Genomic DNA, 27,818 nt, shown 5'->3' on the forward strand with positions numbered 1-27,818 from the left:
AGGTCTAGGGCTTGGGGCAGATTAACCTGCTTGACCTCCAGGTTTCTTAACTATACTGGAATCGAATCCAGCCTACTAAAGGATTCTCTGAAAAGAAAGGGAGATTATACAGGTGTGTGCCTGCCTGATCAGGTTCGTCTCGATGGTCCTGGCTATCCAGGACCTTTTAATTTTTAAAAAATAGACTTTATTATTATTTTTTGAATGGTTTGAGGTTTATAGCAAAATTGAAGGAAAGGTTCAGAGATTTCCCATAAACTACCTGCCCCCACACAGATGCATAACCTCCAACGTTACCATCATCCCCATCACAGTGGTACGTTTGTTACCATTGATTAGCTTACATTGACATAATTACCCTGAAGTATCCCAGGTCATAATTACCCAAAGTCCATGGTTTACATTAAAGTTGACTGTTGGCATTGATCATTCTATGAATTTTATAATGATGTGTGTGTCATTACAGTATCATATAGAGTCTTTTCACTGCTCTAAAAATCCTCTGTGCCCTGCCTGTTTTCCTCTCGTATTCCCAACCTACTAATGTTTTTTACTGTCTCCATAGTTTTCCCTTTTCCAGAATGTCATACAATTGGAATCCTACAGTATGTGGCCTTTTCAGACTGACTTTTTTCACTTATAAACATGCATTTAAGTTTCCTTCATGTCTTTTCGTGGCTTGTTAGCTCATTTTTTAGTGCTAAGTAATATTCCACTGTCTGGATGTACCACGGTGTATCCATTCACTGACTAAAAGACATCTTGGTTGCTTCCAACTTTTGATAGTTATGAATAGAGCTGCTGTAAACATCCATCCATCCAGGTTTTTGTGTGGATGTAGTTTTCAACCCCTTTGGGTAAACACTGAGGGGCATGAATGTGGATCGTATGGTAAGAATATGTTTAGTTTTGTAAGAAACCTCCAATCAGTCTTCCAAAGTGGCTCTACCACTTTGCGTTTACCTTAGCAAACAATGAGAATTTCTGTTGCTGCACATCCTCACCAGCATTTAGTGTTCCAGAGGTTGGCCATTCTTTCAGGTATGTAGTGGTATCTCATTTTAATTTGCATTTTCCTGATGACAGATAATGTGGAGCATCTTTTCATATGCTTATTTGCTATCTATACATCTTTGGCGAGGTGTCTGATGTCTTTGGCCCATATTTTAATCTTAATTGGGCAAGTTGTTTTGTTACTTTTGAGTTCTTTGTGTTTTTTGGATAACAGTCTTTTATTGGCTCTTCTTTTGCAAATACTTTATCCCAGTGTTTGGCTTATCTTTACATTCTCTTGACGATGTCTTTCCCAGAGCAGAAATTTCTGTTTTAATGATGTCCAGCTAGATCATGGCTTTGGTGTTATATCTAAAAAATGATCACCAAACCATAAGGCCATCTAAGTTTTCTCCTATGTTAGAAGAGTTTTCCATTTAGGTCTGTGATCCATTTTGAGTTAATTTTTGTTAACAGTGTAAGGTCTGTGTCTAGAATCATTTTTTTGCATGTAAATGTACCATTTCAGCACCATTTGTCAAAGAGACTGTCTTTGAATCGTTGTCAAAGATCAGTTGGCTATATTTATGTAGGTCTATTTCTAGGCTTTGTATTGTGTTAGATTGAGGATTATTATATCTTCTTGGAGAATTGACCCCTTTGTCATTATATATTGCCCCTCTTTATCCCTGATACCTTTCCTTGCTTTAACATGGGTTATGTCTGAAATTAATATAGCTACTCTGTTTTCTTTTGATTGGTGTTGAGCACAGTATATCTTTCTCCATTCACTTACTTTTAATCTGTATGTGTCTGTATATTTAAAGTGGGTTTTTTGTAGATAGTGTATAGGTGGGTCTTATTTTTTAATGCATTCTGACAATCTGTCTTTTAATTAATTGGTGCATTTAGACCATTGATGTTTAAAGTGATTTTGTTTACCCTGCTTGGTGTTTTCTGATCTTCATGGATCTGTGGTTTGGTGTCTGGCACTGATTTGGGGGAAACTCTGAATTACTGTTATTTCAAATATTCCTTCTGGTCCTTTCTTCTCCTTCTGGGATTCCCATTACATTTATATTACATCTTTTGTAGTTGTCCCACAGTCTTGGATATTCTGTTCTGGCTTTTTTGTTTTCAGTCTTTTTTTTTTTTTTTCCTTTTTGCTTTTCAGTTTTGAAAATTTCTACTGAATTACCAAGCTCAGAGATTTTCTCCTCAGTTGCTTCAAGTCTACTAATAAGCCTGTCAAAGGCATTCTTCGTTACTGTTACAGTGTTTTTGATCTCTAGCATTTCTTTTTAGTTCTTCCTTAAATTTTCCTCTTTTCTGCTTACATTGCAGATCTGTTCTTGCACCTTATCCATCAGAGCCCTTAGCATATTAATCATAGTTGTTTTAAATTCCTAGTCTGATAATCTCAACACTCCTGCCATATTTGAGTCTGGTTTTGATGCTTGCTCTGTCTCTTCAAATTGTGTTTTGTTTTGTTTGCCTTTTAGTATTCTTTGTAGTTTTTTCTTGATAGCCAGGATAGGCTATGATCATAGTGTACTGGATAGAAGGAACGGCTGTGAACAGTCCTTTGGTAATGTGGTATGGTGTAGAGCGAGAGGAAGTGTTCTGTAGTCCTATGTCAAGGTCTCAGTCCGTAGAGAGCCCGGGTCCCTGGGCAGTGTACTTCACAAGTGTTTCTCAATTGTTTCTTCCCCTTAGGTGGGAGAGGTTGGCTAGAGGTGGCTGGAGCTGGGTGTTTGCCTTCCTGCTGGGCATCTGGCTCTGATCATACCCCAGCAGGTTAGGCTCTTATTAAATAATTTCTCTGGAAGGCAGACCTTGTTATAAAGAACAGACTGCTCTGATGCGTTTCAGCATGGTTCCTTTTCCTCTCCTCCTGCTGGAAGTGCAAGGTGATTTTTCTGATAGTCACTGAGAACCAAGTTGATTTCTAGGAGGTAAAATTCAAAACAGTGTGGGGAGTACCCTATGTCTTGGTTCCCCTAAGGTTTCTTTAAGTTCTTGTCTTGTCCATATTGAGCCTTCAGCAATTGGTCACACACATTGGTCCCTACAGAGGTTTCAACTAATGGGTTTCAGCTCTTGTGATTCTCTGGTTCTGCCTTTTTGTCCCTCCTTTTTTGGGTTTGCAGTGGTTTACTTGGTGACCTCACTTTTCTGATTGATCTCAGGAGAGTGGTTGACTTTTCAGTTTTTTAGCTTTTTACCGATGGTTAGGACAGAGGGGCAACTTCTAAGCTCCTTGCACTGAACTAAAAACCAGGAGTCACCATCATCTCTTGACTACCTTTCCTACATGGAAAGAATGGAGAGAATCCCTACATTACAAGACCTGCCTGCCAGAATGTGTGAGTCAGAACTCAGTTTCTGTCTTTCTTTGCAGCCAGGGCACAAGCGCATGATCTTGTTCTGCCAATTAGATGCTCATGTGTGACTTAGATTTGGAAGAGGCAACATGAGGAAGCAGCTCATGTGTGAAGTTTCCTACCAGGCAGCCCAGGCAGCCCAGGCAGCCTGCTTCTGTTGTGGGTTCTGAGGTAGATTTCTCAGCAGGTGCTTCTGGGATAGTTTCGGGCATCACTGGTGGAGCCTTAGCTCCAAGCTGATTCTCCAGGCTTCCTAACAAGACTGTGATCATCAGATAGAATTTTAACTGTTTTTCTTCTTAGCCTGTCATCTTTTGTTGCTTATTACTATGCTGAGTACATGGTAGTCTTCTATTCATATTTGGAATTAGAAATACCATATTCCTGGGTTCTCAGCTTACATTTTTTAAGAGTAGCTGTTAATCATTACCAACATGTATCAATTTAGGATTCACCGAGCACTTTTTCTTCATTCTGATTGGTCCTTAAGATAACTTTGTGAACCAGATAAGTAGATTTTGTCATTTTGCCCTGTTTATAGATGGGGAAACTAAAACTTGGAGATGTGAACTGACTTGTCCAAGGTCACCTATTTAGCACTACGCTGGGACCCAAACCTTTTTTTCTGTTGTTTTTTTCCTTCCCATTTTTTAAAAAATTGAAGTATAATTGATTTACAATGTTGTGTTAGTTCCTGGTGTACAGCATAGTGATTCATTATACATATATACATACGTATTCTCGTTCATATTCTTTTCCATTACAAGTTACAAGCCACTGAATGTAGTTCCATGTGCTATACAGTGGAACCTTGTTGTTTATCTGTTCTGTACAGAGTGGTTTGTATCTGCCAATCCCAAACACCGGGACCCAAATCTTGACTCTAAACCTGGTGATGTTTGCTTGCGGCAGGATGAGCAAGCATCTCTGTCTCCGTAAGGAGCTGAAAATATAAACAGAAAAATGTCTATTTCAGAAAAGACTCGCACTGTCTCTTGTCAAATTTTTAGTCTTGGGAACATTTACTGGAATGTTAGCTTTAGCTTAATAACAATAATAATAAAATCTAAAATTAGAGGGCTCAATGTTATTTTGGCATAACCCACAGCTGAAACACCACCATTCATTTCTTAACTGTTGTACTCTGCTTCTTCATAGAGAATTTTAATGGCAATGGATTTGTCATTGTTTAATGTTTGTCTACGATAGTGCAGAGTTAAATCTGGCATACTTCACAAGCTGCTGAATCCTTCTGATAAATATCTCCAGCACCCCTGAAATGACCCACTTGTGTAATTACCCAGTGGGTTAACGTTTGTGGTGTCTGCTACTTTGTAAGTCAATTGTTGAGTGATAGGAACTTTTGAGGGTTGACTACATAGAAAGGTTGTGGTTTGAAGAATGCTTAACATGGCATCTTGTCTGTGTGCCCGTGTACATTTTGGTAACTTTTTTTTTTAATAATTACTGCTCTTCATATATTAGAACTTACAGAAACTGTAAGCTGAGGAGTGAATGACTCAGGGAATTTAAAGAAAAATTATTTTTCTTAAATGTGATGAGCCACCTCTTTTTTCCTTCATGGTAACTGTGGTTCTGGGGAATTTCCAACTTTCTTTTACAATTACTGATTGTATCAGTCAAGGTTCACTTGCAGAGAGTAGAATCCACTGTAGCTGGTTCCAACAGAGGCAAATTTATTGCAGGATGTTAAATGGCTTACAGAATTTGTTGGGAAGGTGAAGAAACAGACATCAAGTGGAGCTCTCAGGAATGACTTTCAGGGCCTTCCAGCAGAGCAGGCCACCAGGGGAGCATCTGCCTGCCTTTTGTACACTCCTGAAACTGCCTGCCAAATGAGAAGTGTTTTAGAGCCATGCTGCCACTGGCCTGGGCAAGAGGAAAATCAGACACTTCCAACTGCCACAGGACACTCTCCGTGCCGTGGGAACATCAGACACTTCGAAGAATGATACTTGCTGACAGAAACATCAGAAGTGCAGCCCCCAACCTCCGAATCTTTGCATCCCGAAAACTTTGCCTTCCAAATCTCGGCTTCATCTGATTGACAGCACCTAAGCCACACACCTGCAAGGGCATCTGGGAAATGTAGCTCTAACCTTCCAGTCTCTGCAGGATAGGAAGATCCGTGGGAAGAAGGTTCAGCCCCAGCTTCCAAATTATTAGGTCACAGTAGTGCTTTCCCCTCAAATTCAGGTCCACCTACTACAGATACTTACTCAGATGCAAAAGACCGTGCAGGACCATTTCTCCTTTCATTTGCTTCTCACTACATGCCTACACGTGTGCATGTGCTTACCCACAGACAGTAGCCTGCTTTTGATGAGCTGCTGCTTCTGTTTATTTCATATTTAAAGTAAATAATTACTTCATGGCAGAAGAATTTTCAGTGAAAGTCTGTGCTTGTCTTGACTTTCAAACCTTTCAGATTTGGGTGGGTGATGGGGGAAGTATTGCTGAGTGAAGGCTGTGCTGTGCCGTTGGTGAAGTAGCAACTGAGCGTTAGCGTCCTGGGTTCTAACCCAGTGGTTCTCAACCTGGCCAGTTGTAAACTCATGATGAAGCTTTAAAAGTACCTAATCTAGAGATGCTAATTCAGTTGACCTTTGTAGTCTAATTTGATAAGGCTGGACACTGATAAAACCAAAAAGTCCCTTAGGTGAGGTGAATATGCAGTTTGGGCAAGAACCTCGGTCCTAATCAGACAGAATTGAACATTAGCCACAGCTGTGGTTCTTTAAATGCATCAGAATCACCTGGAGAACTTGTTAAACCCTAGATTGATGGGTCCCACCCCTGGAGTTTCTGATTGGTAGGTTTGGGGGAGGGTGGGAGAACTTGCATTTCCATTGGTCTAAAAGGAGCTACGTATTTTCATTGTAAAGACTTCTACTCACCTGCGAGACTTTCTTTAACGAACTTTTCAGAGCTCCTACTTAGTTTCTGATCGTTGCCAGAGCTGGGGATGTGGCAGAGTAAGACGCCTGCAAGGAGGTCATGGTCTTACATCTCTCGAGCTTCCCAATGTAAGAGGAGAGCTTTTCTTTACATTTTCTTCTTCCTGTTGGTATCTCTCATTTTATGTAGGTTATGAGTGTTCCCTTCCACCACCCTCTGTTAGACCTAGCCACTATTTTGAGTGCACAGCTCTGTACTACTGCAGTTTGTTCAAGTATTGAGCGTACAACTTTGCCTTGGTTCTAGTGTAAGAAAGCCAGTTTTAAAAATATTCCTGCTTGTAAAAAAACCTTTCCCGGTGTCCTCCTTTGGCTGCTGGAACTCAAGTTAAAATGAGAGTGAATTTATTTGCGCTGAAAGGTATCTTTCAGGTTCTTGCCGTGCTGCCCACTAGCCCTTTTTAAAAACTAGTCATTGAGGTTGTCTTATTGTTGGCTGTTTTTGTTTTTAAATATCTAGGACGTACCTAGCTAATATATATGTTTTGCAAATACTGTTGATAACCTATTTAAACCATATATAATGTTTGCTTTGTCAAAAATTTTCTGTGGAACATAGATTTATGGAATTGACCTGAAATTTCAATGTGGTCATTAAATAAAGGTAAACTCCTAGTTTAGGGGGGAAAAGGTATATTGTGTAGTTTTTCCAGTTCTTACCCTTCCCTCTTTCTCCCTTAAGTTGCATTTGATGTGAATGTTAGCTGCTTGTGTGTAAAAATCTCTGCTGAGTTAAGTAGCAAATAGTAATATTTCACAGTCATCCACCAAGAACTCTTTGTTTTTGGTGATTGACTCCCAGACTATGTTTGAAAATTACTTTATTTAAAACTCTTGATATAAAAATTTTGTTTTACTGGTAGCCTCTATTCTTATAAACTCAAATTCCGAAGAGTAATGATACAGCAAATCAAGCAATTAGATTGGAAGAAAAGTGGCTGTAAATATCTACATGCTGTTACTGTATGAGAGCTGTGTATGTAAAAAACAATGAAAGTCACCTTCTGGAAAAACTCAAGTTTGATGAATCTTCTGAAGCCCAGTCAGTTAAGGCCTGTCAGGTGATGCAGCGTGTGCTTGTTGAGCAGCTGTTCTGAGTTAGCTTCAAAGGGGAGGCTGCAGTTCTTGGCTCCCTTTTTCCAGCTCAGAGAGCTTGCTGGATTTTGGTTTTGCCACCAGGTAGACTCCACACGAGTCACCTTCAGAACACCAGCACTTCTAACTGTAACTGAAGATTGACTTCAATAAAGCTGTGCAGGTGTTCTTCCTTCATCAAAACAAGAAGATAGGAATGGGAGGTAGAAGTAGAAATGGGAATTCTGAATAGCCTTCCTGCACTGGGAAAGTAGATGGAATTCATGCAGAGATGAGGCCCAGGAGGCTGGTAGCAATTTTTTGAATCCATCCCTTATTGAACTATGGTCATCTGTACTTGGATAGAATGTGCCTAGGACCTAACATGTATTTCAGTGGGCATCAGGGGAAGTCCATAGTGGTCATTAACCATTTGCTGTACCTGGAACTTTGAGTCTATTTTCAAGAAGTAACATTGGGTGGGGCTAAGATAGCAGAGAGGATGAGTTTGGGAGACCTTAATGTGTGTTTAGTGGTTTGATGAATTCTTTTGAATACCCATGAGTTTCTTTTCTCTCCCCTCTCCTAATTTTTCCCTTCTCAAGTTATGAACCATGTTACTCATCAGCTAGACTTTTAAAAGAATAGGCATAGTAGCATATAAACACCTTTTGATAAACAATACAAGTGATAGATACCCTTTATTGAGTGCTTTAACTGCGTGGCCTTTTTGGTGCTAAGCACTTTATGTCATTATCTCCTATCACCCTTTCAACCATCCGGGACTTCCCATTTTATAGGTTAGGAAAGCATTTTAATACCTTGCTGCTAAAATAACATTCCATCTTTGCAGTCTTATAATGAACACAGGGTGATATGGTAAAGACTTTGATACATATATCTGTTATAACCAGGTAATCAGAACACACACACCACCCACTGTAGTGTTACACCATACCAACTCTTCAGAAAGGCCATCTTAATGCTTAACTGGATACCTGAGTAAATAGCATCTAGGGTTTGAAGACTGGGGGGAAGGGAGGAAAGAGGTCAGGGACTAGCTGAAGGTCACACTGCTCGTGAGTTCAGAGGTCAGGCCAGCCCTCCAATCAAGGGTGGTCTGACACTGAAGCCATGTTCTTAATCACTGGCACTGGATAGAAACTACAAACTGGTATTACGAGAAACTGGGAGATTCTTGATCTGTAGGCATGTGTTATTATATTAGTGGTTAATGTAAGTTACTGGAAGTTTGAAGCTGCCAACAATGTAGGTCAGTGAGAAACCAACACAGTAGGAGCTAGGAAGGTTTGGAATCTGATCTCAGCTCAGAAAACACTTAGAGATGAAAGTACAAATTGATCCTAAATCTGACTTTTGGGGAAATAAGTGATCCTTTCTGAGTCTTGGTTTCCCCTTCTGTAAAATGGGGGTAATAGAATGCTCTCCCTGAGTCTCAGATTTGCTGTGAGAATCTAATGAAGTAATAGTCATGCTTTGAAAACTGTAAAGGGTTCTATACACGTTGTGTGACGTGACTTAGAAGTGTTAGCCACTACATGGATTGTGCCTCTGACCCTGGGACAGTTAGAGTGAAAGCTTTTTCTGTCATAGAGGTGTAGTCCTTGTGGTGAGCACTGGATGTGTGTTCCAGGATCAGGAAGTAGAAGAATGCTGTGGGAATTTAGGGCAGAGGAAGTTCACTCTGAAATAGCAGTGCCCAGGGAAGGCTTTATGAAGTGCATGGCAGAGTGAATTAATTTGATTTTAAAGGGTGTGCTATTCAGATGGAGCAAGAATAGTTCACTCCGTGGAAATTTACCTTTGCTTTTAAAAGGAAACCCAATTAAGTGCCAAGGGTCACCGTATGCCTTTTAAAAAATGTGATTTGTGGAACTCAGAGGGAATTTCTTTGCTCTTACAGAAGAGGATGGAGGCATTTTCTGCTGTCCCATGTTCTCCAGTTGTGTTTGTCCTACCTTTCCTTCCTCAGAATACAGACCTGAAAGGAGGGATCTTAAGACTGTTAGATCAGTGCTATCATCAGTCCTAGGTTAGTTAGCAGTCTTTTTTCCTCATTAATTGAACAGTGAAGAACACTAATTTAAGATTTTAAAAAGATTACAAATTTTTATGGATAAAAATAGCATTGTTGATTATAAGTACTCAGTTGAAGTTAAGAGAGTTATCAGTCTTGCATAGGGAAACAGGGTGACCAACAAACTGGTTTCAGCAGAACTACCTCTCCCATTCCAGTGATTAGTTAATAAAATTATTCCTGACAGTGGCGGCCAAGGAGCTCAGGCAGTTACATATTTAGGGACAGAGAACTCATTGTCCAGAGATCTCAGAAGAGCCTTTACAAACATACAGAAGGGATTTAGAACAATTTGCATAAATCTCCCTGTGGATAGCGACATGGCTCCAGTATTGGGGTGGTTCCAGGAACCCCTCCTTGGCTGTATCATGGGGTGACGCTGTGCTTGGTGAGAATTCAGTCTTATGACGGGTTTTGCCAGCAGGATTGGGTGATGGGATGCTGAATAAGCCCACTGTTTGGTTCCACATAAGGACTCTTTTGTGTTGGCCTGGGGCAGCCATGTTCAGGTTTGTCGTCTTTTCCCCCTATGATGTTTTTGGACTTTGTGGGCTGGAGAATTAAGCGCAACACCTATTCTGAGACAATCTGTCAAATTTTGGTCTTGAAAGGTAACCATAGCCCCTTGTGTTCTAGAATGTGGTGAATAAAAGTCATACATTTGGAGACTTAAGATTTCTTTTTTTGTATTGAAGTGTAGTTGATTTATAATATTAGTTTCAGATGTACAACATTGTTATTCAATTTTTTATAGATTATACTCCATTTGAAGTTATTAGAAGACAATGGTTATATTTCCCTGTGCTGTACAATGGAGACTTGTGGTTTCTTAAAGGTCGGGAGAGGAGACTTGGCTTGGCATGCCCAGATAGCTGGGCATTCACGCCTGTTTGTTGTGGGAACTTTGGGAAGTAATTCCCTTTTTGTTTATTAATATTATTTGCCTTATTCATTAACTTCGTTAAAAAATTTTGTTCTCTTGCATAGGTAACAAACAAGCTATACTTTAATATTCCCCTATGAGAGGGTGTGGGTCACTCTGGGGTGTAGTTTAAAATGCCAGGTGGTTACAAATCTGTTTCAGCTTTTCTTTTTCTTTGTTTTGGAAAAAAAAAAAGATATTAAATACTACCTATCAGGAGCTTTACTGGTTTCTTGCACAGAATGTTATCATTCTGGAAGCCACATACAGAGTCTGATTTAAAATCCAGAGAGTAGTGTATGCACTGGGGATATTTAGTGCTTTAAGTACGAAAATGAAATCCGCTAATTTCTAACCTGGAGTTTATTTTCTTTCAGTCTGCTAGCTTGATTTCTCAGCTTTGTTCTAATAATATAAACATTTTTATGTTTATTTATAGGTGGCTTTAACCAAGAGAGCAGATCCAGCTGAACTTAGAACAATATTTTTGAAGGTCAGTATGAAGGATTCTATTTTGTTTCTTGTTTGATTTGTGTTCTATAACTTTTAAAGATTATTTTTGAGCAGCTCTTTATTTCATTGTTAGATTTTTTAAAAATCCCCTAAAGTATCTTTACTAAAGACATATGAAAGAGATCCTTTATAATTTTGTCTGTTTTAAAAAATGTATCAGATACTTGTAGGCAACAGTTGGTTTGTGACGGCTGCGTGGTTTATATTTTAATTTCTTTTGTCTCACATGGTGCCAGGTATTAAAAAGGAATTGCTGGGGGATTTAGTCTCACAACCCATTTACCTTTACCAGGATTGACCTGTGCAGTTTGATGATATGAATGCTTTTTCTCCTAAGAAGTTTAAAGCTCTTTGTAAACATTTTAGTAATCCTTCATTCATCCGGAGGGGACTGTCATTGTCTCTCTTTGTAGAACCTTGCTGTTGGTACCATCACCATTATTGTCAGATCATTTTACTACCCCTGAGGAGGCCTCAGTATGAGTAAGGGTAGTTACGACATCACAGCAGACACCATGCAAGTTTCTTTCCTTAGTTTCTTATACTTCCTTCTACTTTGTGATTTTGGGCACTGAGTGATTAATACTCCAACAAAAATCTACCTCAGGTCCCAAACACGAGCCATTTTAAAGTTAACTGGTATTACTCAAAAAAGAAAAGGCCACTTTTGTAAAGATTTACAAAGTGTTTTAAAATACTGAAATTTTAAAAAGTATGTATGTGGGCCTTTTCTAAGCATGGTGAAAGGGTAGCCGTGCTGTGTATAAAGAGGACCAGGGCTTCAAGTGAGAAGGTTGTCCTGCTGCTGTGTACCAAATATATGGCTTACAAAGCTGTTAGTTCTGTGAGCATCACTTTCCTCATTGAAATGTGTTACTATTTAAAAAACTGAGAAATCAGGGAATTTGAATACTGATAGGATTATATGATATTAAGGAATTCTTATGAATTGATTTTTTTAGGCTGGGTAGTGGTATTTTGAATATGGAAACTGTAAAAGAGTCTTTTTCTTTAAGACTATATACACTTAAGTATTTACAGATGAGATTAGGATACATGAGATTTGCTTTTAAATAATCCAGTTTTGGTGGGGTAGGAAAAATAAATGGGCAGTGCGATGATGAACTTTTGCAGTTGGGAAACGGAATGTCAGGTTTAGTATGCTATTCACTCTACTTTGTATATGAGAATTTCTTATGTTACAAAAATTGTAAATCTCAATGAAAAAACTTACTTGAAAATGATTTGCATTAGATGTTGATTCAGTAAATGATTAAAGTTAAATAATTCAAACTAGGAGATGAAGACTCCAAAAGAAAATGGTTAAACAATAAGCAGAATATGAGAAAAAAGAGTAAATTTGTTGGGTGGATTAGAGCACACATACAAAAGCAGAATTGTTTATAAGTTTGTTTGTTGCCCAGAAAGGTCAATACTGTGTAGAGATTCTAAAGTGGAAAAGGATTCTGGATAATGAAAGTCCAGAAAACAGACACTCAGGTGTTTCTGGCCTAGACGGGCGTCTGTTTCTGTGCTTGTTGGCCCCCTTGGTTGGGCTGAGGTGTGTATGAGGGAACTGTAGACGTTTTTAGCGTGTGAATCTGAGGTCTCTGTTGTGAAACCCAACTGATGGGATTCTGGAAGACTACTGTAGAAGAGCACGTGAGTGGTTGCTGCAGAGCCTGGAGAGATGAATAAAACCTGTTAAGTCAAGCTGGCAAAGTCATAATCATTCTCTGAACTCAGAATCTGTTACTTCTGTTTTCTGAACCAGCAATGGTCGTGGGCATCCTTCTGACAGGAAATGGGAGCAATGTAGAGTATCCCAGTAGATGGTGTGTCTTGGATGCTTACTGGTCTTTGGTGTGATTCAGGGCAAAGGCTCCAGTTAAAAGCTGTGTCCACCTTTTGAGGCCACGTGGTAGCTGGTGAGGCTAGGTTAAGATCCTACTTTGAAACAACGTATCTTTTCCGCTGCTACAACTTAGCAGTAGGCAAGTCTTGACTGGAGACAAATGAGATTGATCAGGTGGACCCAGGGAGGGTAGGAGTCTGTGCCGAGTTCTGGAGAGCCACCTGTGGGTGGGGCTTCTGCCTCAGTGGGCCTGCAGGCGAGGGTGGAATCTATGGGACCAGACAGGGAAGTGCCGTCTTCCCTTGGGGTGGCTAGGACTCCATGGCTTTTGAGTGAGAGTTCCCTATGACTTAGTCTGATGGGGTGATGTGGGGGTAACTGTCCCTGAAGAAAACAGTGATCAGCAGTTTCTGGAAGGGATTGTGGATCTGGCAAAGGTTTGGGTGATCTCATCAGGCTCGGGTAGTGTGGTACCAACGTAAATCCATCTTGGCTCAGCACGCTGAGGATCCCTTGTTTATTCTCGACCGCAGTTGGTGTTGTGGTGGGGGAAGAATAGGGAGCGAGGCGCCCCGGGGGCCATGCCAGGCACGTCTCCGCTGTGGCCCGGCTTTTCAGTTAAGTGTGGATCAGCAGTGAGCACTCTATAAACCGACTATGCTGATTTTCAGACTTGTTCCTTCCTTATAAATATCCCAGCCTTCTCTCTGCTAAACTAGTTAGATGATTCTTCTGTAGCCTTGGAGAGGTAGAGAGAGGCTTCATTCAACCCTCTGGACCAGATGTGCTGGTGGCAGGGGAGCTGGCAGCTGTGGAGATCAGAAAGAGCTAGTGGAGCCGAAGCAGACAGGGAAGAAGGGTTTGGGAGGGCTAAAATGGGCCCAGTTGTGGCTTATTTTATGTTTTTGAGAGGAGTTAAAATCAATTCCATTTTTCTTTTTCTGAAGTTGCTTACTGTATGTTGAGCACAGTGTCAGGTGTTGGGTCTATAAAGATGTATTAATAATGGCTCCATCCCTTAACTATGTGCCTATGTATGCATGTTAGTGTAAAAACAAAACAAAACAAAACCCGTAATATGGTTGATGTGCATTATATAGCATTCATTAGCAGGAAGATGATGTGGGGCTAATTACATCTTCCTAGAGAGGGTCATTGAAGTTATAAGGAGGTGGTGACACATGAACTGGACTCAAAGATAAGTAGGTATTTATCAGATAGAGAAGTAGAGGAGGGTTGTGGAGCAAAGGAGGACCATTCAAAGCAAAGGAAATAGCATGAGCAAAGCAAAGAGCTCTGAGTGCCAGCTGTGGGGGTGACCTGGAGCACAGGGTCTTGGGCAGTGGTACTAGAATGACAGGCGGGGTGGGACTTGGTGTCAAACATCCCCAGCCTAACCAGCCTAAGGCTTTTTTTTTTTTTCATGCAGACTATTCTAGTGAAATGTGGAGGGTAGTGTTTTGTCTGGATGTAGAAGTTGAAATCTAGATGTAATCGGGTTTGTTTCTAACCTAACATTACCATGAGTTTTTCCTCTGCCTTACGCTTTCCATGTGGCTTCATGTTAAACAGGTGTATATTGAGTACTTACTTATTGAGTTTAAATGAAGCGTCATGAAACTTTGCAGTGAGCGGGATGTGCAAAAAAGAGTAAGTAAAGACCATATCTTAAAAGAGTTCAGATTTTATACAGAAGACCGGATTTACAGGCCTGTAGAAGGTTAAAAAACAAAAAACAAAAAACTAAGTCAGCATACTCAAGGGTCACTTGTGTGGTTAAAGCAAAAGCCACAGGAAGTGGGAGGAGGGAGCAGTCCCTGCGGTGGTGAGAGGTCAGAAGTCTCCTTGGAGAGGGGGTTTGAGGAGCCTCAGGGGTGCGTGGGAGCTGGGGAGGCTTAGAGGAGGGCAGCCGAGGGTTCTGGGGAGCAGGTCCACGTTGGAGAGAAGGCCTGGAGATGGGTTTGGGAGCAAACAGCCTCTCCGGATGGAAGGATTTTTGCTTGTTCTTCAAATGTTTATTTAAATTCAACTCTGTGCCAAGGAGTCTGCCAAATATTACAGGGTGTGGGTGACAAAATTAGAAAGATAATTGGGAGTTTGGCATTTCTGCTAAACAATAGTAAGCCATTGAAGGTTTTCTGGGTTATGCAGTGACACTGGAGGGTGGATTTGAGATTTGATTGGTGCAGCAAGGCCACGGGTTAGGCAGCTTTGGATGTAATCCTGGTGTGACGCCCTAATAACTTGATGAGGGTTGTGGCAGCAGGGGGACTGGAGAATGGGCAAGTTCAAGACGTTTTGAAGGACTGTCTGATGAAAATGACTAATCCTGTATAGTGGATGAGAGAGATCAGTGGGTAAATACGACCACTGGATAGATTTGCAGGGTGCAGGGTGCAGGGTGGTGCCAGTAATAAAAATGGGGAAATTGAGGAGACAACCATTAGCTCAAGGAGGGAGCCAAGCAGGTGATGCTTACTGTTCAGAAGTGTGGAGCTGGAAGCAACTAAATGCCTGTAGTGTTAGATGTGGAGGCTGGGAAGACTGGACAAGGGAAATAGGTTATATTACAGTCTGTAATAGTAATACCTAGTGATGTGCACTTGGATTTTATAATTATTCTTTGTTAACGAAAGCATAGTACTTATGTTAAATTTTTTGTAGACAAATTTGGAAAAAGTTTTTTTTTGAAAACCTTTTTTCTTACGACAGAATGATTCACTCTGAAAATTTAAAAAGCAGATGTGTGTGAAGAAAAGTCACTGTGTTCCATACATATTTATATCTATATGTTTATATATATATATATCCATTTCCTACTCTTTCTCTCCTTTTCTCTGTCTTTATAATGAATATAATTTTTTTCCTTAACAGGAGGAAAAATACTATTTCATGCTCATTTTTTCCCTCAGCTAATATGCTGTGAATATCTTTTCCTATAATTGAATGCATCTCTGAAGTATTTTTATTGCTGTGCTGTTCCTGTGTATAGCTGTTTTACCGTAATTTGTCTAACCACTCCTTATTATTGGATGTTTAGTTGTCTTCTCTGTTTTACTATCGTAAAACTGTAATGAATACCCTTGAACCTACATTTTTCATATAGCTAGCATTTTCTTAGGATACATTTATAGAAGTGGCATCATTGGATTAAAGAGTAGGTTTACAACATTTTACAGTTTTTGATTCTGGGCAGACTGCCTTTCAAGAAGGTTGTATCCATACACATTCTGGTAGGAGAATAGAAGTTTACTTTTCTCCACATTTTGTTGTCGACTCAGATTATTCAAAAAATACAGCAGCAACAATAAAAGACCTTTCTGCCAACTCGTTAGTTGAAAAATTGAATCTTATTTTAAATTTGTTTTTAGTCAACATCAATATATTTATTCACTATTTGTGATTCTTAATTACATTTAAAATTTTTTAGTTTACAAACGTATAGAAAGTAGAATAGTAAACACCCACATAACCAATACCTAATTTAAATTACATTTGTCATATTAGTTTCACATAAATATGTGTGTGTGTGTGTGTATACACACACACACACACACACACACACTCTGGTAAATTTCAATGTAAGTTAGCTATCATCATAATTCACCCTAAATTTCAGAATCTAGCTCCAAATAATAACAGTTTCCCTCATGGCCATAATATATATCATTGTGCACTTAATGCAATGAATACTAATTCCTTAATTACATGAAATAGTTGATCCATATTCAAATTCTTAATTATATTTTATTCCTCCCTTATCACAGGGAAGTGAGGGAAAGAACTTGGTCAGATGCTGTGATCAAGTGTGCACAGCATTTCCCAGCAGCAGGGAAACAGCTAAGGAGAGTTTGTCCTTCAGCCCTTAGATGTGAATGATTTGTGGCGAAAACGGGTGACTGGATGATTCTGGTTCTGACCTGGCTTGTTCACAGTTGAACGTTCAGTGCAGTGACAGCTTCCTTTCCTTGGCTACTGTATTCTTCGGTGTGGTGGGTGTTTCTTGATGGTGACAATTGGTTTCTTAGTCAGGGTTCTCCAGAGAAACAGAACCAGTAGGACATCTCTCATCTCTAGTTCTGGCTGTTTATCTCTCTAATGAGGTTTATTATGAGATACTGGCTTACCCCCTCCATTTTGGAGGCAGAGAAGTCCCATGATGTCCTGTCTGCAAGCCAGAGACCCAGGAAAAACTGTGGTGTAATTCAGTCCAAGTCTGAAGGCGTGAGCAGCAGCGGGGGCTGATGGTGTAAATCTCAGTCTGAGGGCCAGCGAAGACGGGTCCCAGCTCAAGCAAAGGGGCAGGTAAAGGGGCGAATTCTCCTTTTCTCCACCTTTTGTTCTGTTGGGCCCTCAATGGGACTGGGAGGCCAGTCTGCTTTACTGAGTCCACCGATTCAAATGCCAGTCTCATCCAGAAACACGCTCACAGACACACCCAGAAGCAGTGTTTCATCTGGGCACCTCTTGGCTGGTCAATGTGACAGAAGATTAACCATCACGATTAGTATTATACTCAGTTCTGCAAAGAGTCCTGAAAGTCCCCATTTCATAAGTATACGTTTAATCATACTAAAATGTCCACAGATTGTGAGGGAGAGAAGCTTTGGGTCATTAGTAAAAATCTGTTCCCAAAGAAGGATTAAAGAACATTTTAAAGATGCAGCAGCTGTGAGGTGAAGTCCACTCCCTTGACAGGGACCCTCTGCTCACTGCTTCAGGGGCGGCAGAGCTGCCTTTGTCAGTGTGTTCTTCTTAGGGTCCGCCTCTGTCCATCAGTCTAAGGAAGAACCTTTAACATCCTTGCTATAATCACAAGGCGGACCACCCCAGCCTTCGTAATGAGCTGATTTTGAAAACCGAAGAAAACTTGTTTTTTATGTCCAGATTAACATGTTCTTACATTTGAGATGATTTCTTTATCACCTCTAAAAGATGAGGCAGATAAAATATCAGATTTTTCATTGTGAACTATTTATTGAGGTATAAATCAAGCGCCCAGATTGTAAATGTCCAGCTCCTTGAATGTTCGCGAAGAGACCCCCCCCCCCATGTTGCCTACACCCCAGAAGCCATCTGATGCCCCTTTGGTCAATACCCACCCCTCCCCAGGGTATCCAGTTGTCTGACTTCTATCACCATACAGTAGCTTTGCTTGGTATTCAACTTTATGTAAATATAATCAGACAGTCTGTATTCTTGTGTCTGTTTTCTTTCACTCTTATTTGTAAGATTCATCCACGTTGTCGTGTGTAGTTGGTGTTGGTCTCATTGCTGTGTTGTATTCCATTGTGTGACTATACCACAATTCATTTAAACATTTTTTTGTTGGTTGACTTTTGAGTTATTTTCCACTGTTTTACTCTCCAAAGTAATGCTGCCATGGGGTGGGGCCAGCTCAGTGGTGTGGCACGTCCTCTCTGGTCCCCACCCAGCCTCTAACCTAGGTGCAGCCCTAAGCCCAGGCCCGGCCGTGTCCCAAACCAAGGCAGAGACTGCCGTCACACTTGGGAGAGGCCCAGCCCCCTCAGGGCTCCTGCCCCAGCCCCTCGCCCTTGACCCCACCCCAAAAGGGCTGAGATGGCCACTGAGCACAAGAGAGAGGAGCCCTGGCTTGTACTTGGCTCTGCCGCAGCCCCTCCAGCTCCCAGCCCTGCTTCCAACCAAGGTGGTAGCTGCCAGCACACCCCAGAGAAGACGCAGCCCGTGCTCACTTCAGATCCACCCTCCCACCAGAGCCACTGGGCACACGCAGACTGCAGAGGGGTGCTCCCACTCAAGGACGTGTCTTCAGCACTGGGATAGGTAACTGTTCTCCCTAATTCCATGGAGAAAAACAGAAAGCAAAATGAGAAGACAGGAATATGTTTCAAATGAAAGAACAAGAAAAAACCCCTGAAAAAACCGCTAATGAAACAGGGATCATTAACTAACCTGATAAGAGTTCCAAGCAACAGTAATAAGAATCCTGACTGAACTGGGGCAAGGGGTAGATGAACAGGGAATTTTAACAGAGAACTAGAAAATATGAAAAAGAACCAGTCAGAACTGATAGTCACTGAAATGAAAAATACGCTAGAAGGAAATAACAGATTAAGTGATAGAGGAGAACACATACGTGATCTGGAAGATAGAGTAATGGAAGTCACCCAGTCAGAACAGAAAAGGGAAAACATTTAAAAAAAGTGAGGATAGTTTGTGAAACCTCTGGGACAACAGCAAGTGTACTAGCATTTGCGTTATAGGGATCCCAGAAGGAAAAGAGAGAGGGAGAAAGGGTGGAAAATCTATTTGCTGAAATTATTGTTGAAATATTCCAAAACCTGAAGAAGGAAATAGATATCCAGGTCCAGAGAGAACGGGGAGTCCCAAGCAAGGTGAACCCATTCAGACCCACACTGAGACATATCATAACTAAAATGGCAAAAGGTAAAGATAGAGAATTTTAAACACAGCAAGAGAAGAACAAAGAGTCACCCACAGGGGAACCCCCATAAGGACGTCAGCTGATTTTTCAGCAGAGACTTTGCAGGCCAGAAGAGGGTGGCATGATCTGTTTAAAATGCTGAAATGCTGCAACTGAGGGTACTCTACCCAGCAAGGTTATTTTTCACAATTAACGGAGAGATAAAGAGCTGCTCAGACAAGCAAAAACTGAGTTTATCAATACTAAACTGACCTTACAATAAGTATTAAAGGGTCATCTTTAAGTGAAAAAGAAAAGGCTACAACAAGAAATAAAAAAAAGTATAGGATGGGAAAAATCCCACTGGTAAAGGCAAGTATATAGTCCAGGCTGTGGATCAAACACTTAAATTAACTAGTATGAACTTTAAAAGAAAGTTGAAAAATTAACTAAACTACAATGAACAGCTAAGAGAGACATGAAAATATAAAATATGACATCAAAAACAAAACGTAGTGGAGGTGGGAGTAGGAAATGTAGATCTTATAGGATGGGTTTGAACTTACATGACTGTCAGTTGAAAACAAGTAGTTACAGGTTAACATATGTGAACTCCATTGTAACCACAAATCAAAAAGCTACAGTAGAGACACAAAAACTAGAGAGAGGAGCACAGATACATCACTAAGGAAAATCATCAGACCACAAGGGAAGACACTGAAAAAGGAAGAAGAGAACAGAGAATGATAAAAGCAGCCAAAAACCAAAAAACAAAATGGCACACAACATCGAAATAATATTGCTGTGGATATTAAAATTCTAAAGCATGTTTTCTGTTATGTGTGTGTGTACCTACACACACATGCTCCCCCCACCATATATGTGTGTGTTTACACACACGTTTCTGTGAGATGCACTTACGGTTGAAATTGCTGAGCCTGTGCTTGTGTGTGTGTTCAGTTGAGTAGATATCATCAAGCAGTTTTCTAAAGCGGTTCACAGGTTGCATTTGCTCCACATTTAGCCAACACTTGTGATTTCTTTTTAATTATCTTGTGTATGAATGGTGACATTGCATTGTAGTTTTATTTTGCATTTTCAGTGGAACTGTTTTAGGGGTCAGCAGCTTGACAATGATTCTAAAGATCCTTTGGGGGAAAATCAAAGAGTGATTGATTATGGCCAAGAAGACTTCCAAGAGAAAAGTAATGCTGCAATGTTTTTTAACCTCATATTCATTCAGTGGATCCTTACTGAACATGTTTCATTATCTGGCAGGCAACAGTCTGAACTCGAGGGTATGGCAGTGAGAAGGGAAGAAAAATCCTGTCCTGACGGAGGTTTCCCCCTAGTCACAGCAATTAAGATGCATGTACTCTTGTGTTACAAGAGTTGCCAAGGGTAGTCCTGAAATGTTTCCTGCTGCAGTGATGACAAGAGCTGTCAGCTCGTCCTGGCATTCTCTCATGGAGTTTGGGGACAGCCTCAGAGTACATCTTGACCTTAGGAGGCCATTGCCAATCGATCAGAACTGGTACTGAAGGTGGACTTGATTGCTAAGTCTTCCCCTGGTGACGGTATGATAATTTAGTATGTGGGATGCATGGCATCCCAAAGAGCGCAGAAGGGAGGATGATTTGATGTGTGGTCCTGGGACAACCAAGAGAGTAAATGGAAGAAACTCAAGTTGGAGGATCCTTATCTCAAACCACATATAAAAACAAAGTGCCAGTGTATTTAAACATAAAGATCAAAGAAACCTACTCAAAAAAACTAAGAGAACATGTGGGTGAGTATTCAGTCTTGAGATGAGGAAGGACTAGTTTCTAAACTTAGAAGTAATGGAAGAAATTGCAAAGGAGAATAAAATCTATAGACTCAATTATATAATAATATCAAACTTGAAGAATATTTGCCAGAAGTATGATAGACAAAGAGGGGAAAGGGCATGTTCGCACACTGTTGGTGGGAGTATAAATTGGTACAATCTTTTTCGTAGAGCAGTGTGATAAGTATCAAGAGCCTTAAAGTTCCTCTCCTTTGACTCAGCAGTTTCTCTTTCTGGAGTCTAGCCTTTGAAAGTTGCCAGGAATTTGGACAAATGATGTATACAAAGCTGGCTACCTTAGTTTTATTTAAAAATCCTAAAAACTGGAAATAATCCAATAATAATCTAATAATGTCTGCTGGTGGGAGAGGAGTTAAATTGTGTTTTTAAATAAATGAATTATTCACTATGATAAGCAAACATAGGTATAATTCTAAATCATAGGATTGCTGTAATTAGTGGTGACATTTCTTTTATATTTCAGTTTTGTTTTGCCTCAGTAAGGAAAATCAAAATATAATTCTACGATTGCAGAAAGCCGACTTCGATGCTAACTGAAGAATACTAGGATAATTGGGCCATCTTTGGGCTTTTCTTTTGTGCTATGCTAAAAAATGTTAAATAAAAACCAATATTCTAGTGCTTTATCAAGTGCTTATTGTGTGTATGGCATTGTACTAGTTATGTTAGATGATTGTTAATTTATTTCTAGCGTAAACGTTAAAAGCAGGTAGTGTTCTTACCCCATTTTGCAGGTGGGGCGCCAGAGACCTAGGAAACTAGCCACTTACCTGAGGTCATACGGGTGGTAAGAGGCAGAGGCAGAAGCAGGGCCCCGCACAGCGCAGGCCCGAGGGACTCCACAGCCTGTAACTGGGTATCTAACCAAGAGCTTATCCTGCATTGGGATGACTGAAATGTAGAAATAACATGTAACTTTTTAAAACAGTTTTAATTGGGCTTAACTGCCAGCACAGAGGGAGCAGAGTTGCTGTCATTACAGCTCCCTTCACCATGCTCCCCCATCACTGTGGCCGCCAGTGGCTGTTGTCACCCAGCTAGGTCTGTTCTAGTGGCTCATGGTCGTCACCTCCCCACTCCCCCAAATCACTGTTCGATCCCCAGGATCAAGATACTCTCTCCTGCGCCACAAGGATGCACATGATCGCCATGTTGTTTCTCAGCATTTCCCGCTGCCCCCAGGGCTCCATGGAGCAGGAATGAGCAGGTTCCACTTCCAGGAATGTATCGTGGGTGGTATCCGGGGGGAAAGCTGTGAAAAAAGGTCACATGCCACCGTGTTGTTACTGACGCTTTCTGTTCTAGAATGTAGAGGACACCAACTACAGCAGCATTTCTTACCTGCTTTTGTAAAATCCCACAGAAGCCATGCTGTTAACAGTCTCTGCTTTCTAGCTTAGCTTGTTTGTCATCCCCCCTTTTTTTTTTTCTCTTTTTTTGGCATCATTGTTGCCCTTGAAACAGGAATGGAGGAGAAAGAGTTAGGTTGTTTTCATCCATGATTTCATAATTCTACTTTTTTAAAAAAAGCTCTATGTCCTTGCTAAAGAACAAGACATAATTTGTCTTCCACATTTCTGTAAACCAGGGTTCCTGAACCTCAGCACTGCTGAGATTTGAGCTGCATTACTTTGTAGTCAGGGGTCACCCTGTGAGTTGTATGGTGTTGAGCAGCATCCCTGGCCTGTACTAACTAGATGTCGGTAGAGTCCCCTCCCCCAAGCTGTGACAGTCCAAATCGTCATCAGACACTGCAAGATGTCCCCTGTGGGGAAAAAGAAAACAGGCAGCTCAGAGCTAGAGAATTTCGTTCCCCAAAGGCAGGTCACATACAGAGAAGGCTAGTTCTCCTGCATGGTGCTTGCTATGGAGAACGTTGGTGTTGGTAAGTTGGACAGTCAGGCTAAACTGCCCCCAGTTCAAAACCACGGGTATGAAAATAAAGCTTGACAAACTGAATGTGTCTTTGCTTTTTCTTTGGAGTGACAGGAAATAACTATCCTTGTGAAGAGTATATTGTCATATCTTGTATTTTATCCTTTGAGTATTTTCAGCTCTTTCACATATTGATCTCGATTATATACTTTTGAGAATAAAACATCTTTTCTCTCTTTTTTTTAAACAGTATGCAAGCATTGAAAAAAATGGTGAATTTTTCATGTCTCCCAATGACTTCGTCACTCGATATCTGAAAATTTTTGGAGAAAGCCAGCCTAATCCAAAGACTGTGGAACTTTTAAGTGGTGTGGTGGATCAGACCAAAGATGGGTATGTTAATTTTTAATGATCTCTTTTAATTTTTTGGTTTGAAACAGCTTTCTGTTGCTTTGATGATTAGGAAGTCAGTGTCTGCCTTCCCATCTCTTAAGAGCATTTTCTTTACCTATTGCAATTAATACATTATTTTAGAAATAATACCCTTAGCATTTCCTTCAGTGTTCTTATCACAGTTGGGGATTCTCTATGTGTACTTTTTGTGGTTTCACAACTACTGTAGTCTAGTGGTGTGAAGATACACTTGAGTGTATGTAGTACTGGTATTTTTCAAGGCAACTGTAACAATTGTGAATAAATGTAAAAACATAGCACTGTGAACATAACTTCTATAATCTTTCTCTGTGCTCCGATAACTTTTAAATGTCACATATGATTAAATGCTATAAATCTAACAGACGGAATAATGACTCCAAATCCCCAAGAAAAGCATTCTGCCCAAGCCAGAAGAGAGAAACTGAGCCATCTAAAAGTAAATAGGACACTTTGCAAAATGCCTTTGGATTTTTTTCCCCTTACCCGTCTTCTCTGTTTATGTATTTTAAAAATGAATCTTTCCTAAGCTGTGTAAGATTGCAGTTGGCTTTCACCATGAAGTGCCGAATTTGGGGCTCCAAAATATTGGTAGCAGGAACACAAACGTCCCCTAATAACCAAGTGTAATCTAGAAAAATCAGCCTTCTCTGTATGAACTGTAGTAGACACAGCCTGCTGCCCTTGCCGCCTGCTTGCACTCCCTTTGGTAGGTTAGTTGGCTGCCATTCTGAGGTAGCATTCTCTAGCTTTGAGCTTTCTCTGTTGATCCCGTGGCTGATTTTTCCCACATGCATGGGGTTGCAGTATAACCAGAGTGTAAAATCTCTTGACTTAACTGAATGCTCTCAGTTTTCACCAGCGCATCCCCATTCTTACGCACCTGTTGTTCTGTCATTCACGGAAGTAACCTCTCAGATGAAGGTCTTGCAGGTGGAAGGCAGTTGCACTCGCTGTAATACCCTGGCGGATGGCTGGACTATACCGTCTCTGTTCCAGTAGCGGTTACTTGAGTTACTTCTGTTTTCCATCTCCTCCCCAAGGTGGGGTCTTTTGCTTGGTAGGAAGTGTCATGTACGAGCGAGCCTTCCGTCCCTCACAGGGTCTCTGTGGGGTGGTGCAGGGAGAGGCTGAGGTATATTTCACACTAGTTCATTCAGGATGAAGCTAGACAGAACATAAATTTATTCTATCAAACTTTTTTTTGTGAAGAAAATTTGGTTGCTTCCACATCCCGTGTGCTTATAAGATTCAGAGGAAGTGTGACTAAGCTCACATGCAGTATGAATTATCTGACTCAAGGTTTAAGATCAATTTTTTCCTTCTTGATAAACATTTTTTTAAATTACAGAAAAGCTAAGAGAATACGATGAATGCACAAAAGATACGCTTCACCTAGACTGACTAATCATTAACATTTTGGACACCTTTGCGCTTTTTAGTTTTTAATGCTCTTTCTACACATAAACATGCACACACATAATTTCTTTTTTTGGCTGGTACCATCTAACTATGAGCTGCAGACATAATACTTCAGGATTTATCTTCTATGAGTAAAAACCTTCTTACAATTATCGTATTTAGAAGGGTTAGCAGTCATGTCAAATATCACATAATATCCAGTTCATTTTCAAATCAGATCTCCCCACCCCCCACCTCAAATGCCTCATTGCCTTTTTTCCTTCTTTAATCCAGGATTTGGTCACCATTCTTGTATTATATTTAGTTGTATCTCTTTAAGTCTAGAACAGACTCCTGCCTTTGTTTTTTCATGACATTGAAAATCCAGGCCCTGTTATTTCGTTGAAGGGCCCATGTTCTGGACTCATCTGATTGTTTCCTCATGACTTGGATTCGGGGTGCAGGTTAGGAGAGACTCCACTACCTATTGTGTCTCCTCAGGAGGCACCTTGTCCTGGCGTTGATGATGGTCAATTTGATACCTTGGTTAAGGTGGTGTCCACTAGATGTTTCCACTGTACAGAACCCATTTTTGTTTGCAGTTAGTTAACAGATGCTTCCAGGGGATGTGGGGTATCCTGTTGCCCAGCAGCCTTTCAACCAGTGGTCTTGACATCCATGGTGATCCTTCTCCGAACCAGTTGCTACACTGGTGTTGGAAAAGTGGTGAGTTTTCTAGTTCTCTCTCTCTTCTCTGTGTATTGTTTAGCATTTTTCAGTAGAGGAGAGCTTTCTTCACTCCTTTTCTTTTTCTCTTAATCTTTTATATCGGTATAAATTCATGGATTTATTCATTTTAAACTCAGTGCATTATAAGGTTTTACTGTATTCTCTGAGTAGCTCAAATTGTCCCAATGAGATTGATGGGAGTCCCTTCAAACTGGCTGCTGTACCCTCAGCCTTTGAGCTGTGCTTGCTTTTGGCAAATAAAATGTTCCAGGCTCACTTTGGATTTGTCCTGCCTCTGACGGGGAAGTCACTCTTCTCTCAGAGGCCCTGGTTCCTTTAGTTGGGGCTGGTGCTCGGAAACAAGGGATTGGGCGCTGGCTTGTTCTTATGAGGGTGTTACTGCCTCGGACTTTTCAGTGGGAAGAGCTGGGAAATACACTTTTAAAAATCAAAAGTTTATAATGGTATTTCCTATTTAAATTTAACATTTTCGGGGTTTTCTATATCTTTTATTTTGTGTCTCTTTCAGTGAACATTTTGATTCCTAGCTACGTTAATATATTTAGTCATTAATTTTACACAATTATTGTATCTTCTAATGGACTTCGCTTCCTTTCCATCACTCCTCCATTAACACACATGGTTTTCCTATTTCTTTTTACATGCAGTCTTCGAAAATACGCCTTAAATTCATTAGATGCCAACAATGTAACATACATTTTCCATATATAATATAATGTAACATAGCATTTTTTTTTAAGAGTTTATAACAAATCTGAAATGTTGGCTTTCTTTTCCTAGTTTCCCAGATGAGAACTGAAGGATCAAGCAGTTTGCTGCCAACAGGTGCCCAGGCCTGTCCTGGCTCCATCCAGGGCTTGGCACAGATCCATGCTGCCTCTTCTCTCATCACCTTGCAGTCCTCTTTAACTTGACATTTTCTATCAGATTTTGTATCATCTTATATCTTGCTGTTTTACTGTGACCCAGAATGTCTTAGATGGCCTCAATCCTTTGCCCTATGACTTTTTTTTTCCAGTTGCAAAAGCAATATTAATAGTGAACAGCTCAGTTTCAAAAAGGGAAACAGCCATCCATGACTTCCTCATCTTGCCACAAATTTTTGAGTTTCTTAGTATTTTACATAATTTAACCCATGTCAACGTTTTTTATAATTTGAATTCATTTTAATTGTAATTCTCTTTTATAATTTTTTAGACTGTATCAGTCAGTTTTTGTATTTTCAAGTGCTATTCAGATTAATGTGCCATACTTTATGAAATCATGTCCTTATAGAGTTATTTCAGTTTCTACTTTTCTATAATAGGTACTGTTGGAGCGCATATCTTCTTGTATGTGACATTACCCCCTTTTATTTAATATTTCCTAAGAAAGAATAAAGAAGAGAGGAGGACCCTCTAAAGGTAGAAACATTTAATCACTCACTATGTATTGTGATAATTATTTCCAAAAGGACTGGGTGAATGGAGGAACTCATGCCCGGTGTTTAAGCTAACCGAGCTGGTAGCACAGGGCCAGTGTTTGAGACCCATTTAGGTGTTCCTGTGCCATTTCCTCTAATCCCAACTCTGACACATCACTCCAGTATTTATTTCACAAACAGGTGTAGTCGTATATCTGTTCTCAACATAAAATGGTGAATGTCTTCATTTCCCCGTCCTTTCCCTTTCTTTGGAAGCATAGTGTTTGTCAAGTTTATATGTCACACATCATTCTCCCAGATCAGCTACTGTTCCTTGAAAAAAAAAACATGACAGAAGCCACATGTGGCCCCCCGACCCCAAAGCACAACACACACATCCACAGCAAGGGCGTGCTGGAGGGGTGCCGTTCATCTGGCCAGGCTCTTTTGGGGTGTGATCGCTTGGCTTGACCGGCCAGAGGGATTTTAGTGCATAACTTTATTAAAATTTGAAAAGCTATTTGTAGATAGATTGACAACTTTAGGATTTAAAAATAGTGACTGTTGGCCCAGACGTCATGGTGACTTGGCACACTCATTTTTCGTTAGGTCCTGTCCACTTGCTGTAGTTTCTTGAGTCCAAGGACCAGGTCCTGCATATTTTGCTATCTCCAGTGTCTAGTCCAGTATCTGGCTTCGATTTCACATCAGTTTATTGGCTAAGGTAAATCTGCTAAGAAGGTTTTGCCCCTTTGTTATGAAAGCCCCCTTGTTATTCCTAAGAATTGGGAAATGAAAGTTCCAGTTCAGATTCTAGATTACTGTTGAAGGCTGAATTGTGGCCACCTGAAGATATTAAGTCATAATTCCTGGAATTTGGAAATGT

At 40.4% G+C, this 27,818-nt stretch overlaps 1 protein-coding gene across 2 annotated transcripts in view; it reads left to right on the forward strand.

The window, feature by feature from the left end:
* The window catches only part of SLC25A13 (solute carrier family 25 member 13), a 179,144-nt gene that overhangs the window by 15,802 nt on the left and 135,524 nt on the right, over positions 1-27,818 (forward strand). For both annotated transcript variants that reach the window (XM_015242032.3, XM_006207611.4), the window contains exons 2-3: positions 10,889-10,942; positions 23,198-23,340. In XM_015242032.3, coding sequence (XP_015097518.2) covers positions 10,889-10,942; positions 23,198-23,340 — 197 coding nt within the window. The remainder of the gene's footprint in view (positions 1-10,888; positions 10,943-23,197; positions 23,341-27,818) is intronic.

The sequence above is a fragment of the Vicugna pacos genome, chromosome 7 (assembly GCF_048564905.1).
Source record: "Vicugna pacos chromosome 7, VicPac4, whole genome shotgun sequence".
In the NCBI taxonomy this organism is placed as follows: Eukaryota; Metazoa; Chordata; class Mammalia; order Artiodactyla; family Camelidae; genus Vicugna; species Vicugna pacos.